Below are 19,007 nucleotides of genomic sequence, written 5' to 3'. Positions count from 1 at the left end.
TCAATGTTGGTCGGAAAGAAGCTACGACAAGGTAGTTTTTAGTCTGCATGCTGCCAACACCTCCTGAATGGAAGGTGAAAAAGTCATTATAAATTGTCAGATCTAATAGGCATAGTTCGTTTGGCGAACGTAACTAAAGAAATGCAAAAGTAGTGTAGGCCTAATGCCTTACATTTTAAATATAGTATTGTAGTGTGTAAGGGATTATTTTTGAAAAGACAGTCCTAACATGTAGCCTAATCAGTAATGCATTAGGCCTACAGTTTTTAAGTAACTTGCCTAACACGTACTGCGCTGTCTGTTGCGCAATGGCCTAGTATAGCCTAGTGCGGAAAGTACCTAACTTGTTCATCGACACTGGGTGCATCCCAATATGTGACCTTGTCTCCTCCACTTGCGCTCGTCTCCTCGCCCTGCCTCCTGGCCCCTCCTCCGTGGAGAAAACGATAAAGTTTCCAAGCTGTCAGCCTAGCCACAACAACTTTTGAGGGACTGTTTTTCATTCACCATAACAATTGCAAACGAGAAAAAGACTCTACAATTGAGCTTTTGCAAGATATTGAAATGCTGTTGTCAGTGATGTCATCATGACGAGAAGCGAGTGGAGGAGGGAAGTGGAGGAGGCAAGGTCCCATATTAAGATGCACTCACTGATCCTGCCTCTCTGTGCTTCCCCTTTCCACCGCCCCAAGGGCTGACGGTTGACAAAACATCAGATGAAAGTGCATGCGTCTCCAGTACGCCTTGTGCTAGGCCAGCTACGACAAGGGAAATTGAATTCCACTCTCACAGAAGAGAAGGTAGGTCAAGAAGGAACTTCTCATGATGCAACACGACCACATAACGTGGTCTATCAACAACTCAAAGACCCCTCCGGCTGGATTGACGATTTGCGATACTTTATGTGTGTGTATACACAGACCTGTACTGTTAATACAGGTCTGTGTGTGTATATCTTTAAAAAGTAGTGGCGCAAACAGGAAGTGAAGCAGGCTGATATTTTTTGTCTTCGGAATCAGACAGCTGCTTCCGCACGAAGCCATTTTATGCCAGTTGCGAAATATGCGCCCGACGTCGCTTCCTCGGGTAAGATATGGTTGATGATACGTGGTCTTAGCAGTCCATTTGAAAATGTAAAAGCTGTTAGGTGGAGCCAGGGTTACATGATTAAGTGCCACGAGAGGGGGGTAGTTGACGAATGGCACCTCTTTCTCTTGTTAGACTGTGACCTTGTAATGGCGCCTGGGATTTGCTGATTTTATCTTGACATTACAGGGTGCGGGTAGACTAAGCTTTTAAAACGTGCAGACATTCCTTAACATTTTGAATAAAAATAAAACAATTTCTTAGTGGAATTTTCAAGGCCCATGAAACGAAATAAATGGTAGCTAATCTAGATGAGGTGAAAAGAATGAGCATGGTCTAGGCGTGCCTATATTTTTTGTACAGTGGTGCCAAAGAAATAGCCTACCTAACACAAGTTCTAGTTTGATGGTTATCTTTTCCTAAATAAAACGAAAACCACATTGTATATTTCTATCACACATAACCTGCAAGTTTTGCTAATCTAGTAGCCCTCATGAACAGGACACACACACACACAATTGAGCTTCCAAAATGTGCATGCCAGCCAACCACTTCACCATTCCTGTATGACGAGTCAGTTCGTGGGCGGATTATAATTTTCTACTGGAGGTTGTTCACACTCGCACTGTCCTAAACTTCCGGAGAATGAAATGCCAAAAAATAGCTGTTGACTTTGCAGTGACTGACTAATGTCTGGTGGAGGGTTAATTATTCACATTTGTGCTTGCTTTACAGGGCTGACTAACTGACTGGAGCCAAAAAGGAGAAGGAAGTCTCACATCCATTCCCCCCTTTTTATGTCTCAGAGTAAATATTTTATTTCATAATTGAATCACATTCCCCGGGATGGACGACTAAAGACAAAATTAAGGGATGCCCATTAGGGAGAGAGGGGCTTGAAACACCATCACACCACAGCATTCATCTTCTTAAAAGCAATATTCATTTTCAGATGTTATGCCTACAATAGTTCACCATTTAAAATGTCTTGTTTAACTTCCATAATGTTTTCAAAGTTAAGTGTTCTAGGGAAGGGTGTTTATCACATTCTGTGTGAACCTGACTGAGGCATTTTTTTAAAACTCAGCACCAGACCATTGCATTTTTTTAAGTTCTTGTTTCCTTTTCACTCATGGTCAGCGTGTGGGTCTTAAGTTCAGTTTCAGTTGTGTTAGCATCTGCAGCTAGGTTTTGGGTACCCGTGCAGGCTGGGAAATGTAGTTGTTGAGTAATGCGTGTGACCATGGTCACCTGATTGTCATGGGACTCAGTAGAGCTTTAAAAAATAATGCAGCTCCTGAGCTAGGGTTATCGCGAATAGAACAGAACAGAGCAGAACAGACCAGGTGGCTTGCCCTTCATAGTTTTCAGTTGTGCTGTGGTGTGGCACAGGTAGGTGTTGCCGTTTCCATTCTCTGGTAAGACCTGATTGACCTTCTCTGCCTCCAACGTTTTGGAGCCCACAGAAATGGGAAGATCCTGTGGACCTTAATGTGTGTGTGTGTGTGTGTGTGTGTGTGACATAACCATCTTTTAAGTTACGCTTTTTTATCATCTGTCACACATAATTCACACACAATTCAAGCCTCTCTCCTCCAATGGGCATCCCTTTTTTATTATTAATCTATTCTGAATGGAAATCTTACAAAACAGTCCTTTCCTCATGGGGCTGTGTCGAAACAGCGCCCCGACAGACTTGCAATATGACCACACCTCAGAACTTTTCCGCATATCCACATTTGCCAAATTCCCCACCTCCGCGCCAGTGACGGAGAGGAGCCTGGCTCGCGCAGGTTTCTACTACACAGGCACTGGCGACCGCGTCCAATGCTTCCGCTGCAAGGCCATCGCCGACAACTGGCAGCAGGGCGACTGCCCCGCCGAGCGCCACAAGCAGCTCAGCCCCACCTGCCCCTTCATCCAGAGCCTGCCCTCCACTGCCAACCTGCTCTCATCCTCCCATTCCGCGTTCTCGCCCTTGCGTAACGTCACTGCGCTCCAGATGCCCGCCCCCGTGGCAGGAGGGGCGGCAGCTGCAGCAGCAGCAGTAGCTGCATCGGCAGCGGCGGCCCCCGCATCAGGCCAGTCTGACGAACAGGTGGGCTACCTCAACATGGGCTTCAGTAACCTGGCCCCCTCCAGCCCGCTGACCTCACGCGGCGGCGTGGAGGACATGTCCCACCAGCGGCCGCAGACCTGCCACAACCCCAGCATGCGGCGAGAGCAGGACCGCCTCGACTCCTTCCAGAGCTGGACGCTGACCACCATCACGCCGGCCGAGCTGGCCAAGGCCGGCTTCTACTACCTGGGGCAGGGAGACCGCGTCGCCTGCTTCACCTGCGGTGGCCAGCTGAGCAACTGGGAGCCCGGCGACCGCGCTGTGTCCGAGCACCAGAGGCACTACCCCAACTGCCGCTTCGTGCGAGGGGACAGGACGGAGAACGTGTCGCTGGCTGAGGCCGGAGCCCTGACCAACGTGTCTAACTCGGCCATGCAGCAGTGTGATGAGAGGTTGCTCACGTTCGTCAACTGGCCCTCCAGGATACCTGTTCGTCCAGACCAGCTGGCCAAGGCTGGGTTTTACTATGTTGGTAAGAATGGGTCTTTGGCTGAAGTAAAACTAACCTTTGGCACTGTAGTTCCTGGGCCACATGTAGGCTAATCATGTTTTTATTCCGTTTCCTACACAGGTCGGAATGATGATGTGAAGTGTTTTTGCTGTGATGGAGGACTAAGATGCTGGGAGTCTGGTGATGACCCATGGGTAGAACATGCCAAATGGTTCCCCAGGTAAATTACAGAACATTGTTCTTTGTAACTTACTTGTAGTTAGTTATTGACTAATCTTAATGGGCATTGACCAGAAACCATAACTAGTGTTTGGATATATCAACCATACCAGTTTTTGTTTGTTTGAATTGGCAAAGTTATTTGAACACTCAACCTGCTGTTATACACACGAGTATTACTTGAATCCAGTTCAATTTCTCTATGCGAAGTTAAGGAATGTGCCTGAGGTATTGTTTGTTCTGTGAAAATGCGTTTGAATTGACTTCCTTCATGCCACAAGGTTTATATAACCAAGCTACTTCCTTCATCTCTGACAGGTGTGAATATCTTTTACAAGAGAAGGGCCAAGAATTTGTCCACCAAATTCAAGCCAGGTTCCCAAGGCTCTTCGAACAGGTAAGTGTGACACCAGTCTGTGAACATTTGAATGAGTGCTCAAATGAAGGATAGACCGATATATATATCGAGCCGATATTTGCATATTTTAAGTGTATCGGTATCGGCCGATACGCTTGTGGTTTTGGCCGATGCGCAATATTTATAATTTTATGTAATTCGGGGTTTTTTTTTTTTTAAAGCACCAAGACACTTTATTTTTTGTATTACTTGATTGTTACTTAATTGTTACAATGGGTGTTTAAATGTTACAAGTTCTACGTCAATTTGATAATGTTAAAGGAATGTTTATTTTTAACTTGAGACCTGGAATATTTGTCATTTTTTTAAACCTTTTTTAAACCCATATCGGCCCCAAATATCGGGTATCGGCCAAGGGTGATGGGGGTCGGTATTGCATCGGCCATTAAAAAAACTGTATCGGTCGACCTCTAGCTCAAATGCAGTATGTGAACTAATAGTATAATTTTTCTTCGCAGCTATTGACAAATGGAGATGGTAATTCACGGGAGATTGGTGATCCACCAGGTAAGTGACAGAAATAGGAGTTGAAGACTACAGCATTGTAATAGAATGGCTAAATTAACTATTTGTATGTTCTTGAGATAAACCTGGAACTCTTGTTAAACCACACATTAACGGAACTCTTATCCTGTTCCACAGTTGTGCTTCTGGGTCCAGGAGAGGACCGCTCAGAGGATGCCATCATGATGAACACACCTGTGGTGAAGTCAGCCCTTGAGATGGGCTTTGACCGCAATCTGGTTAAGCAGACAGTGCAAAGCAAAATCCTGGCCAGTGGAGAAAACTATAAGACTGTGCAGGAGCTGGTTTCAGACCTGCTGAGTGCAGAGGACGAGAAGAGGGAGGAAGAGAAGGAGCTGTTTGCAGAGGAAATGGCTTCAGGTATATTGACACTCTCATTGGTAAAAGCTGAGAAGAGCCAAAGTCCAGTGTGGGCAAGTGCCACCTCTCCATATATTCGTATAGTCACTGTGTACAGTTGGTCACCAAAAGAAAGATAAGCTTCTTATTAAAACAAAGTGGTAATGTAGATTGGTAAAACCAGGCCCTAAAGCCCTTGGCCATTCCTGTGTGTTCACCTGCTAGGTCCTGTTGGCAAACCTTTATGTAAATACTGATCTGTTGACACACCTTTATGTAAATAAATACTGATCTGTTGACACTTGGGCCCTCGATTTTTAACCTACGATTCGATAAACCCCACGATTTCACATTTGCCAACATCATAAAATAAAATTATGAATAAAAAATCTGAAAGGGGCTTCTACATTTTTTAAAAAGTTTAAATATAATAACCATGATGATTTAAAGCATAGAAGCACTATCACTTCATATCATGTGGTTGTTTACTGGAATGATAGGCAACAAAACTTTGAAAGGGCATATCACGATACTGCCTCCTTGTATCACGATACAGTATCATGACTGTGTATCACGATTTCCCAGTTCCATACAATATCGTTACAGCCCTAGTTGACTCTGTGACAAAGGAAAGTTTACTGCAGGTTTTCGGTTCCATGAATGTTCTGTGTCGTACAATAAAACATGATAATTGGTTTATGAGGGTTTTAAAAAAATAGTTTAAAAAAACCCCAGCACATTTATGTTGTTGTGGGCTTAGGGGGAAATAACCATGGAACTTCAGTATTTTCCTCTGACCATATTTAAATGTTTTGTCATTACCATACTCACAAGGTCTCATTGAAATCAAAGGTCACAGGTGACTCATTAGGTTCTTTCTTTTTCAGATGGCTTCACCTTTTTGAAAAAGCACCACACAGCCCTCACACAGAGACTAAAAAGTGTAAAAACTCTGATGGAACATTTACTCGAAGAGAATGTGATTTCCCAAGAAGAGTATGATACAATTAACAACTGCAGTACAGTGAAGCGACAAACTGCCCAGCTCATTGACTTGGTCCTGACGAAGGGGAACGCCGCAGCAGAAGTCTTCAGAAATTGGATCAAAAAGAATGATGTGTTCCTCTTGAGAGATCTAATGGGTATAAACTTTAACCTTCTTCATTGCAAATACATGAAAAATAGTACTTGACTGACTACGCATACGCATTATTCATGGTACGCATGACTATTGCTACACACAGGATTAAACTTGGTGGTGCAACTAGCAAAGATCTTACTGTGACAAACTACTAACACTCCTAGAACTATAAATAACCACAATGACACTCATAGTACCAACAAAAAACACTGATCTCATTTGTTTGTTGTTTTCACTGCAATTTCAGCCCAGGCAAGTGAAGCAACATCACCGAGTCAAGATCTTTCAGGTATAAAAATATTTGACATAGACTGACTTAGTTCCTCGCTTAGAAACAAAAAAGGAAATCCGTTTGAGGAGTCTGCTGCCCTGTGTGGTAACACAGCTTTGTTTGACATCATGGTTTGTCCTCTTGTTGTGTTCTCCAGATTTACCCATGGAGGAACAGCTGAGAAGGTTGCAGGAGGAGCGCACCTGTAAAGTGTGCATGGACAAGGAGGTCAACATTGTTTTCATTCCCTGTGGACACTTGGTGGTTTGCAAGGAGTGCGCCCCCTCACTGCGGAAGTGCCCCATTTGCCGAGGCGTTGTGAAGGGCACAGTTCGCACCTTCCTCTCCTAAATATATCCATCTCCTGAAAGCCTTTCCTCCCTTCTCTAACAGCATATCAGACATATTGCTTCCAGCATATCGTTAAACACAAGTAAAGTTCATGAAACAAAATTTTCTGTAATCATTGTGCTCAAAACCGCTTTCTAGAGTTAACAGTGCGAGCAGACTGCTAGACTAAACCTTTTCTGTTGTACCTCCACTGGAGGATGTGTAACTAATACTTGTTCACTGCATGGAAACGTCACAATTGTTCACTAGTGGCAAGACTTTCCCAAGCAGATGTGGCCGTAAACGCACAATAGAGGTGGTAAATTTTATGCACTCGTGCATCTATCTTAGTACTTGTTGACGTAGTAATAGAAATAGTGGATCAGTATAAGGAAGATGTTAGATTTGATGACAGATTGGGCTGTGATAATCATAAGGTCTACAATTTGTATACCAGTGAGCTTTTTATATTATTTGATATTTGTCACTTTGATTGCTAAGTGGTTTGGATTTATTACTTGTGAAATGTGATGCACATAATGTGCTGAAACGACAACCAAAAACTAGAATTTAGACCCAGTTTCTTTTTATTATAAATTTCCATAAATTGGGCAGAAAACTGTTAGAAATACACGCTCACCTTCTCAGACAAATAGATTACAGATACAAAATGTATATTACAATATATTCCATATATTCATTCAGGTCATTATGCTTAAATAAAATCATCTCATGAGCTGGCTTGCTGTGAAGAAGCTAAAAATCAATAAATACAGGAGGTTTTAAAATGGTGTGGTACGACAATGTTATATGCACACTACAATCAGAAATACTCAGGGCCAATCATTAATCACAGTGCATGGTCTTTTACACATTCATCAATACGATCTAAAATACATATAAAGTGATTCCCAACTTCCTTAAATATCTAAATCCTGAAGATTGCCCCAGCTGGATCCCACCTTCACCTTGACACACAGCTTCACATACAGTTTGACAGCTGACTCCATTTCCTTCTTCATGATCTGTGCAACCTGACAGGAGACATGAATGAACAAGAGCAATTAGAGATGCCAACATAACGCGTGTTGTGTGCCCTCTGCAGACAACCAAAAACACTGCAGGCGAACACAGACCAGGTCATTGCAATACCTCGCCCAAATCCATCCTGACGCCAGGAAAAACACATCCCACAACACAATGGCACAATTAAGAGCAGATTACAGTTCTGCCTCTGTATCCTTTGGGTCTGGTCGCGAACCACTTTTGCTTTTATGGATCTGCGCACAAGGTCTCATGTCGCGAGCAACATTTGTTTGCTACCTTTGCGTCTGTCCGACGTGTAGTCAGGATTTTTTTTAGGTGTGCGACAACGGTTGCAGAGCCTCTGCACGGGGGGCGTGGTCGCGCACATAGAGATTTGGCGGACACAGAGGACTGTCGGTGCAAAAAAGCATAAATTAGGCTTTATTATGCATGTACAAACCCCAACTCCGATGAAGTTGGGACGTTTGGTAAACAGTGAATAAAATCAAAATGCTATCATTTTCAAAACATTTAATCTATTCATTAGATGGAGAATAGTGAAAAGACAACATATTAAGTGTTAAAACCGAGAAAAAAATATTGTTTTGGGGGACATATGTACTCATTTCTAATTTGATAAATCCAACATGTCTCAAAAGAGTTGGGACGGGGATCAGTGAAATTTAGTAAACATCCAAATAAGATAAAACAACAAAGAAGAACATTTCAAAATGAATTGTACTGACGGACAATATAGGTGTCCAGGTATAAGATCATCACAGAGAGGCTGAGTCACTCAGAATTAAAGATGCAAAGGGAATAATTACCATAGTTATTACATACATTTTTGAATTCCCTTTGATTTACCACGATTGAGTATATATAAGTCATATTTTTGTTAATAAAATCATTGTATAGGTTCATGACATCATGAAATATATATTGGCTGTAGTCTCACTCTAGCACTCCAGGAATTAGAGCTATATTGAAAATTGACCATATTAAGAATGCTTAATGCATGAAAATGATACAGGGGTGTAACATTCTCCTAAGCACCTGAGCTCACTTGAAATAGACCCAGAAGACATGGGAAACTGTCCTTTGCTTACAGAAGTCAGCAGAAGTTGTAGAAGTCCATTCTTTTTGACAATAATAGAGCATTGCACATCCTGTGCTACAGTGAAAATGGGCCATCCAACTTGTGTTAGTGCTAGCTTCAAAAGTCAGCCTCCATGATGGCATGCGGGTGCAGTAGTGCATTGGTTAAGATGTTCTCACTCATCTGTAGAGTTAAATACAGTGCTGAATGGTATAAATGGGTTTTAAACAGCATGAAAAGCCACTCATGCACTATATTTTGAAGGGAGATCTTCGATTACTGCCACATAGTAAGGTCAAATTGCATTCTCTACTATGTTTTAACAGTTTGGCTCCATCATAAGGAACAGCATGTGATAAAATGGTGGGTTTTTGCAAAACATTGCAAAACATGACAAGGAATACACCCACCATTTAAGCTGGTGAAATCATGTCCAAGATAGGAATTAACACTGTTTTTTATATAAAATCATCTCATCGGTTAATGTATTTAACTGTTAAGTGTTGTCTTTTGTTTTGTTTTTAGTCTTCCTCGACATTTGCTGCCATTTATTGTCCCCGTCCCAACTCTTTTGAGGCGTGTTGGATTTATCAAATTAGAAATGAGTACATATGTCCCCTAAAACAATATTTTTTCTCGGTTTTAACACTTCATATGTTGTCTTTTCACTATTCTCCACCTAATGAATAGATTGAATGTTTTGAAAATGATAGCATTTTGATTTTATTCACTGTTTACCAAACGTCCCAACTTCATCGGAGTTGGGGTTTGTACACCAAAAGCGACCATAGCGACGAAAGTCATTTCTCTATGGAGGGTTGGCCAATTTATAGACTTGTTTCCACATACAACCCGGCTGTGCTGTACTGTACCGTGTCAAACTGAGTAATGCTGTTAAACTAGCCTGGTTTGATTTTCCATTTCAAACTGTGCCAGGCTGTCATCATGCTTCTTAGTACTTGTTGACGTAGAACAGCGAGATTAGGCGAATTTCTACCTGAATTGAGCCTAAACCAAAACCATCCCTAAACCTAACCTGTCACAGGACTTAACTTGAAAATGCGTATTGGACACACGCGATAGTGGGTTCAAATCAGCGTGTCATAGATACGCCTATGCATGATGACATGTTGACTGTGCTACATGCAGTATGGTTGGCGGCATTACGTTTTTTTGTGGTTGTCACGTAGCTTTATTTACGTAGGCTAGTTGACAAACGCAAGACCGACAGATATCGGTTCTAGGCTATACATAGTTTGAGCGTCATATTTGGATACCAAAATATTGATTTCGATTTTAATATCAAACTACCGGTAATAAAGTAGTCAAATTTAAGGCGGGCTTACACTGCAAATTTTGCCACGATTTGGCACTCGCACGACTTTTTGGGAGTCTGGCCGATTTCTTGCTCAATCGCAGGTCAATCGTGAGTCTCGCACCGTGTAGTTTACATGGGGTAATGACAAGCTATTTCACCTCGCGATCGTGCAATCGCAGGGTCGCAAGAAAATCAAAACTGTTTGAAATCCTGGTCGTCCCATGTGAGTACATTGCACATGCATAAATTGACAGGGCAGCGCGATTCGCTCAGGAGTGCTTCCTCATCTCCACCTTCGGTGCGCATGTTCGCTCCTATGCAGCCCCGGGAAACATGCCTGTCATGTCGCACAGTCGGACCATTCTGCTTGCATCCGACAGTCGGCTCGTATTATAGTGTGAGGACAGGAGATATAAACTTTTAAATCGTGAAATTCCCTCGTGCAGTGTGAGCAGGAGCTTAATACCACGATTGAAATATTGCACAGTGTATGCCTGCCTTAAAGAGAGAAGTCAGGCAGCAACAGTACCCGCTCAGCTCTGTTCAACCGAATAAAAAAATGAGGGCTGCGCCATGCCATACTTAACAATCGAAACACATTAAACTGCGGCCGAGTCGTGCCGTGTTGAGCTGTACCGGGTAGAAAACGGGGAGTGGAAAAGGGCCTAAAGTGAATTTGCTGGGGGCGAGGCGACCTGGGTGAACAGATGTGTGGATTTCAGTGATTTAATGTCAGCTAATATGGTAAAGCAATGACGCGGTTCCACAAAAAACAATTGACATAGTCGAGTCATAAATGGAGGTTCCGTGACCAACCTCTGGCAACAATGTTTTGATGATTGATTTGACCTCTATGGACCCTTTAGAAAAGATTTAGCCCCCATGTCCCTCGCAAAAATCCCGGGCTTTTTTGCTAGAGAGCCAAATTCAAAATGGCGTCCGACGGCATCTCTAAAAAATAACTTTTGATCTGAATGACCTAGAATCATGTATGAAGGCACTTTTTCATATGAGTCAACCATGAGGATTCCAAATCCGACATAATTTTGGTTATAAAACTTTGTTTTGACAGCGAAATTCAAGATGGCCGCCATCTAGAACCGTTATTTTCGACCTTTTTAGGCCGTCACCGCCCAAAATTATCATATTTGGACTGGGAACCTCCCAATTTGTGTGACTCCATTTCTCATGTAAAGATATTGAGAGAATAGCTGATCTACAAGCCCAGAATTCCTCACATTGGGAGGCGTAGTGGGCTTGTAGATGGGCTATTTTAACAATGTGTCTTTTTTTAATAGGCTATTATTTGACAATTTGGCAGATATTTTAGCATTGTTTGATGATTACTTTGGATGCAGTGATGGTCTTTCACTTTGAGAGTCCTTACATCATGACCCCTCCCCCTCAAACAGTGGGTCTTGACCCACAGGTTGAGAACCACTTAAACCCTTCACATTTCACATTTTCCAAGCATTCTTGCACAGAGAGGCCCGTTGAGGAACTCGAGGCAAGAGCAGCTGAAATGGAAGAAGTGCGCTCACAGCAGTGATCAACTTGGTTGAAGACAGTCAGTTTGTGAAGCTCCCCGAGATGCAAGAACACTGTGTTGTTGAGGAATGTTTGGTCTTATTCAACCCCAATGGCATATACAGGAAGACGCAGAAGAGCAAGCTCATCTCAAAGATCTCCCTCCACCCTGTTTTGATTTAAGAATCCTATCTTGCTCTAATTCAGTCGTTCTCAAACTTTTCCCATCATTTGCCCCTCAGAGGGTCTGGATGCCTCCGTGGCCCCTCCCCCTTTTTGTGGGGTAAAAATCACTTCTGGCTGGCGCTATCATAGTTATGTCTGACCTGAGGTAAATTAGTAAATAAATGGTTTCTAAGCAAAAGCAGTACTTGCGCAAACTGATTTTGCGATTGCTGCGCAGAATTAAAGGAAAGGTGAGATAAAACAAAGAGGGACTGCAGTCGAATGCAGTGCAGATGTGTGTTCATTTCCTATTCTATTCAAATCAATGACAATGAATAATATGATGTTGGTGAGGGGGGGCTTTAAACATATTTGCTTATTGGCCATAGAGGAAATTTTTTTTGGGGGGGTGGCAGATGTCACACCATCGTGATCCCTACGATACACCATACTTAACAAAAGAAGACGAACGGGACCTGCGCATACATGGTAATGCACATACATACACATGAAATTGACAAGTTCCCATCTGCCAAGTCTTTCAAAATGTTATTGTGTAGTGTCAAAAAACAAGAAAAAGACTACACCATTGAGCAGTCTGAAGCTCTTCACTGTTTATGATGGTCAATGACAGTCAGGTTGTAGTGGCCCTGTTGTTATTGATGCAGCTGATACCGATGTCTACGGCAGCTTCCTGGTATGCTAAGCATTAAGAGGAACGAAGAGACTGTCCTCTTCCATGACCTGCTGACAAGAGATGGCAGACTGCATTGTGCAGCTACACTATTTTACAGGCTGTGATGCCAACTTGCCTGTAGGGTTCTATGAAAAAGGAAAATCATCAGTACATGATAAGGTGATAAAGAGCTCTGTGGCAAGGCAGCAACTCTCAGTTGCTCTCTATTCACCTTGAAGAGGGAGTACAATAGCTGCTTGTGTTCACGATACAGATGATCTATGCAGACAAGAAAAGTAGCACCATGGCTGAAGCCTGTGCTTCCAAGTCGAAGACCATGAAGAGAAAGTCTTTTATCTGTCTCCCTCCATATGCAGACAGCTTATGCCAACTCTGTCCCAACTACTTGCCGTATCTAGTATGCCACCCCACACTAAAGAACTACCCCTCGCCACTCAAACATGGTTGAGAGTATAGCGTATAGCTTCCCCAGGTCCTGTATTCCCCGGTCTTTGTATAAGACTGAGGAACTACCGACCCTTTTTCTCAAAAGGGTCCTATGTTTCCCGCATTGTATGGCCCAGGATGCTTCACATGCATATCTCTTGCACGAACGGTTGCCATGCGTATTTCATGTAAAGTTTGTGAACAGTGGCAGCCTAACCCTAACCATAACTCTAACAACAACCCTCGCTAGTCATGCGGCAGCAGTCTACTTGGAAGCAGCAGGAATAGAACCCCTTTTTGAAAAAAGGGTTCTAAGTTCCCCGGTGGCGGGGGGACATAGGACTCGGGGAACATAGCTCCCGGGCAACATAGGGGTGACCCTGGGAGCTCATACACTGATGATTTTCCTTTTTCATAGAACCCTGAGTTGGCATCATGACATTGAGCTACACTGTTTTACAGGCTGTCTGCCATCTCTTCTGTCAAAAGGTCACAGAAGAGGACCGTCTCTTTGTCTCTCTTAATGCTTAGCATGCCAGGAAGCTGCCGTAGACATCGGTATATCAGCTGCATCAATAACAACAGGGCCACTACAACCTGACTGTCATTGACCATCATAAACAGTGAAGAGCTTCAAACTGCTCAATGGTGTAGTCTTTTTCTTGTTTTTGACAGTACACAATAACATTTTGAAAGACTTGGCAGATGGGAACTTGTCAATTTCATGTGTATGTATGTGCATTACCATGTATGCGCAGGTCCTGTTCGTCTTCTTTTGTTAAGTATGGTGTATCGTAGGGATCATTGGCACTGATGATACTGGGAGCATGAGAAGGCAAGGATGATGGATAACAGCTTTTGGGCATAGCCCAACCTACTTGTATAGGGTGCCGTCCTGTGCCTGCCAATCTTCTGCTGATGGAGTTCCCATCCTCCAGATCATGCCTATGTCAATTAGAGCAGTGTTTCTCAAAGTGGGGCGCAAGCCCCCCTGGGGGGGCGCGGAGGCATCACAGGGGGGGGGGGGTGAGGCTGGGGCGTGTGACATCTGCCACCCCCCCCCCAAAAAAAAAATTTCCTATATGGCCAATAAGCCAATATGTTTAAAGCCCCCCCTCACCAACATTATATTATTCATTGTCATTGATTTGAATAGAATAGGAAATGAACACACATCTGCACTGCATTCGACTGCAGTCCCTCTTTGTTTTATCTCACCTTTCCTTTAATTCTGCGCAGCAATCGCAAAATCAGTTTGCGCAAGTACTGCTTTTGCTTAGAAACCATTTATTTACTAATTTACCTCAGGTCAGACATAACTATGATAGCGCCAGCCAGAAGTGATTTTTACCCCACAAAAAGGGGGAGGGGCCACGGAGGCATCCAGACCCTCTGAGGGGCAAATGATGGGAAAAGTTTGAGAACGACTGAATTAGAGCAAGATAGGATTCTTAAATCAAAACAGGGTGGAGGGAGATCTTTGAGATGAGCTTGCTCTTCTGTGTCTTCCTGTATATGCCATTGGGGTTGAAATAAGACCACACATTCCTCAACAACACAGTGTTCTTGCAGCTGGGGGAGCTTCACCTAAGTCTTCAACCAAGTTGATCACTGCTGTGAGCGCACTTCTTCCATTTCAGCAGCTCTTGCCTCGAGTTCCTCAACGGGCCTCTCTGTGCAAGAATGCTTGGAAAATGTGAAACGTGAAGGTCTTTTTTTTAAACTAGATAAGTGGTTCTCAACCTGTGGGTCAAGACCCCCTGTTTTGAGGGTTGGGGTTATAATGTAAGGACTCTCAAAGTAAAAGACCATCACTGCATCCAAAGTAATCATCAAACAATGCTAAAATATCTGCCAAATTGTCAAATAATAGCCTACAAAAAAGACACATTGTTAAAATAGCCCATCTACAAGCCCACTACACCCCACAATGTGAGGAATTCTTAGCTTGTAGATCAGATATTCTCTCAATATCTTTACATGAGAAATGGAGTCACACAAATTGGGAGGTTCCCAGTCCAAATATGATAATTTTGGGCGGTGACGGCCTAAAAAGGTCGAAAATAACGGTTCTAGATGGCGGCCATCTTGAATTTCGCTGTCAAAACAAAGTTTTATAACCAAAATGATGTCAGATTTGGAATCCTCATGGTTGGCTTGTATGAAAAAGTGCCTTCATACATGATTCTAGGTCATCCAGATCAAAAGTTATTTTTTTTAAATGCCGCTGGACGCCATTTTGAATTTGGCTCTCTAGCAAAAAAGCCCGGGATTTTTGCGAGGGACATGGGGGCTAAATCTTTTCTAAAGGGTCCATAGAGGTCAAATCAATCATCAAAACATTGTTGCCAGAGGTTGGTCACGGAACCTCCATTTATGACTCGACTAACATGTTCATATCTTTGAATGTTCCAGGCTGACAAGCCAGAACCCTTATGTGATTTGCTAAATGAAAAAAAAAAAAAGAGTCAAAATCAAAATTCCAAACTTCTTCCAACGACTTGGGCTACTCCGGTCGTTTCTGGTTTACACGCACAGTTACTCTCACTCATTGCTGGGTACAAGAACAGTACAGAGAGTTACATTTTTAAGCAGATTAATTTGTATACATGGGTTCGAAATTTTGTTTATGACCTGACTGCGCGAACCAAGCTGCGCACAACTCAACCTAAACCCATGTATAGCGCATTTCACACGCACAAGTTCAATGTGCTTCACGCATATAAAAGCATAGAAGCACAGCAGCTGTACGATCATGCAAGGGATCAGCATGGGATTTCCCTGGAAAGTCCATGAAAGCAGATGAAACTAGAAGCACTCAGAGAGTGCAGACCTCCGCCAAGGAAGCTGCATGATACATTTGACTATGCTACACCCTGAGTCTTTCTGCCTTGTTTTTGTGGAGTCCCCGCAATTCAATTTCTGGTCACTAGGGGGTGTCTAGATGGTGAAGAATCTTTTGAAAAGTCCTGGTTCTGGTACATGATCCGGATCACCACCAGAATTTAAACACTTGTTCCTTGGGTCATTAGGCTACTAACAACTCCACAAAGTTTCGTCCAAATCAGTTGATTCGTTTTTGAGTTATCCTGCTGACAGAATCTTTAAAAAAGTCCTGGTTCCGGTTTGTGATCTGGATCACCACCAGAATTTAATCACTTGTTCTTTGGGTCATTATCAACAAACACACAAAGTTTCGCCCAAATCTGTTGATTAGTTTCTGAGTTATTTATATGCTGCTGACAAACAGACAGACAAACCAACGCGACCGAAAACATTACCTCCTTGGCGGAGGTAATAAGAAAAAGCACAATGTATATGTTATAAGATTTAGGTTGAAGAACACATTTGTTTTACCTTTATGAGGTCTTCCTCGGCTACTTCATAGATGAGCTCGTCATGGAGCTGTAGGATGAAGTACGCCCCTCTGATGGGCCTGGAGAGAACTCGGTGGCGCCGTGATCCTAACATGATGTCACAGATGAGATGTGTCTTCATTACATAATACTTGGCACAAGCTTGTACTCAAAGCGACGTACAAACGAAGATATAATCGGACATAATCTATGGGAGACACGATGAACTAGTTTTGACTTTTTTAAAATGAAGAACAGAAGTCTTCACATTCTTCTTGAGGGTTGTAGATGATCCTGGTCTTGTAGCATCTGCAACCTTGTCTACATATTCTCCAGATAGACCAAAAAAAAACCTTAAGGTATCAAGCCTGTGCTCATTCTTGGCTCGGGTCAATTTGATCAACGTTGTTTATTCTACTTATGTATTATTTGCACATTATTTTTAAGTATTAATGTAATAATGCACGATTGCTACTAGTGAAGACTTCACATGCACTACTAATGAACTTGGTTTTGCTTCCCAGGGACAAACTGAATACAGTACATGTTCCTCTCAGGAAAATGTGGGAATCATACCACAAATGCATATGAAATGTGAAAACCTTAAACCGTATAACATGATGGGAAACAGCACATTCTGACTGCAAGGAAATCATTCTATGTGAACACCATAAACCATATAAACAACCAGTGCATTGTGGCTGCAAGGAAGAGCTACCTGCTCCTGAGACGGGATGCTGGTGGGATTGAGGCACATCATGGAAAGCCTCGTTCAACTGCCGCTGAATGTTGACCGTGGCGAGCTTGACTATGTCGGCTGCAGACCCCTGGACAGTTGTGTTGACTGCTTGTCGTTCAGCCTGAGGAGTGGATGAAGTTTGTGAGATCATCTGAGGTTATCAGTTTGGCAGTCACGTTGTTGGCTGGGAGAACTTGGGTACTTACGTGAGACCTGATATACACATTCTTGTCTTTTATGCCTGGGAGGAATCTTCTCCTGCCAAGAATGGTCTGCACATAACCGTTTTTAACACAATTCTTAACAGTCTCCTTAAGAAAGGCATGAATTCCTGAAAGAAAAGGAATTCATGTCATGCACACATTCTGAAGCAGATAGCGAGTTGGCGGTTTTATGATCTTAAGTACCGTACAGTAATACCATAACTCTTAACATTTTACCTGTATATCTTGACTTGAATGAGTCTATGTAAGAAGCAGCATCATTTTCATCAATGTCCATCTGTTCTCCGAGGGACTTTGCTCCCATGCCATAAATGATTCCATAGCATATCTACAGCACCAACAAAACCAAGCCATATACGGTATTAATCAACCCATAAGGGTAGAGTCTCTATTACACCAGTTTATCTTCAACTGCACCAGAAATGGTTCAAGACAGGCCACTGCACCTGTTTGGCTTGCTGTCTCATCTTGTCATCTACTGATTCGGGATCCACCATCTTCCATTCGGCTGCAATGCTCCTGAAGACGTCTGCCCCACTGTTGAGCACTTTCAGGAGGCGCCGGTCGCAGGACAGGTGGGCCAAGATCCGCAGCTCCAGCTGGGAGTAGTCTGCTGCTATAATGAGCCCTCCTGGGTAATGACAGACAATATTAATACCTGGTTAAAACCTTTTAATATACACAATACAGGTGGCAGATTGACATTGTACCCTGAACAATGTCTACTTGTACAGTACGATGAACATCCACATCATACAATGTCAACCAGGGTGTCAGTTACCAGAAAGACCAACAATATACAGTACACCGGCACTACAACCAGCGTGTCATTTTCTGCTTCACTTACAACTGAAACAAAACCCAATGTAGTAGTGACACATGATCTAGGACACGTTTTCCATATAGCCAAATTTAAGAGGCTTGTCTGAAACTGGGAGACACTGTAGTTACAGTGTATATACCAACTCTTGTACCCTCATACACTTTTCCTTACTTCATAGGAACCCTGTAACCTGGGACATCCTATGCTGCTTTGCACAATGGTTCTGATCTGAAAGACGGCATGGCTGCTAGTAGCCTGCTACACTAATGGCTGCTACCCTGAGCGAGGGAGCCAATCAGAGAGCTGTGATGATGCATCACTACTTGACAAAAGAAAGCTTGCAGTTTTAATAGATAGGCCTACAACTGCGGTTGTCAGGATTGGCTATAGGACGTATACATTCATAACACCCAATAAACGGCCATGGGCCATCGTAAACCACACCTTTCCTACGAGAAATTCCATAGGTAGCCTCCAAACTATCTTGCTTGCTAAGCAGTCAAGGAACCCTGCACAAAGCGGTAATCACATACACTGGAGAAAAAAAGGAAAAAAAAAACCTCATGCCTCACCTGGGAAAGGGACAAAAGCATGCCTCATACTGACAGAGAACTGTTTGCCCTTTTCCTGTGGACCATCCAGGGTTTTCACAAGAGGTGCAAACTGCTGAGGGATCCTTGATTTTCTCCTGTAGGGGAGTGTAAGATG

At 43.0% G+C, this 19,007-nt stretch overlaps 2 protein-coding genes across 4 annotated transcripts in view; one reads left to right on the top strand and one right to left on the bottom strand.

The window, feature by feature from the left end:
* The first annotated feature begins 696 nt into the window (after positions 1–696).
* On the top strand, positions 697–7,022 carry birc2 (baculoviral IAP repeat containing 2). 3 transcript variants are annotated; one of them, XM_063203937.1, is made up of 9 exons: positions 698–800; positions 1,822–3,677; positions 3,777–3,876; positions 4,194–4,272; positions 4,752–4,800; positions 4,936–5,178; positions 6,045–6,299; positions 6,546–6,587; positions 6,727–7,022. In XM_063203937.1, the coding sequence occupies exons 2-9, from the start codon at positions 2,720–2,722 to the stop codon at positions 6,918–6,920; spliced, it is 1,920 nt and encodes a 639-aa protein (XP_063060007.1). In that variant the 5' UTR covers positions 698–800; positions 1,822–2,719; the 3' UTR covers positions 6,921–7,022. The 3 variants fall into 3 exon arrangements, with proteins under 3 accessions (XP_063060009.1, XP_063060007.1, XP_063060008.1); XM_063203938.1 differs by lacking the exon at positions 698–800 and adding an exon at positions 846–1,086; XM_063203939.1 differs by lacking the exon at positions 6,546–6,587 and having other exon boundaries at positions 697–800.
* A 295-nt stretch (positions 7,023–7,317) lies between these two features.
* polq (polymerase (DNA directed), theta) overlaps positions 7,318–19,007 on the bottom strand; it is a 30,403-nt gene continuing 18,713 nt past the window's right edge. The window contains exons 26-32 of the mRNA XM_063203940.1: positions 18,872–18,987; positions 17,923–18,107; positions 17,693–17,804; positions 17,459–17,583; positions 17,232–17,373; positions 16,515–16,621; positions 7,318–7,933 (exon numbers count right to left, since the gene is read on the bottom strand). Coding sequence (XP_063060010.1) covers positions 7,820–7,933; positions 16,515–16,621; positions 17,232–17,373; positions 17,459–17,583; positions 17,693–17,804; positions 17,923–18,107; positions 18,872–18,987 — 901 coding nt within the window. The 3' untranslated portion in view covers positions 7,318–7,819. The remainder of the gene's footprint in view (positions 7,934–16,514; positions 16,622–17,231; positions 17,374–17,458; positions 17,584–17,692; positions 17,805–17,922; positions 18,108–18,871; positions 18,988–19,007) is intronic.

This window comes from Engraulis encrasicolus, chromosome 7, assembly GCF_034702125.1.
Source record: "Engraulis encrasicolus isolate BLACKSEA-1 chromosome 7, IST_EnEncr_1.0, whole genome shotgun sequence".
NCBI classification, from domain to species: Eukaryota; Metazoa; Chordata; class Actinopteri; order Clupeiformes; family Engraulidae; genus Engraulis; species Engraulis encrasicolus.
Note: the sequence above shows the minus strand (reverse complement) of the source record. Positions and strands in the feature narration are given on the sequence as shown.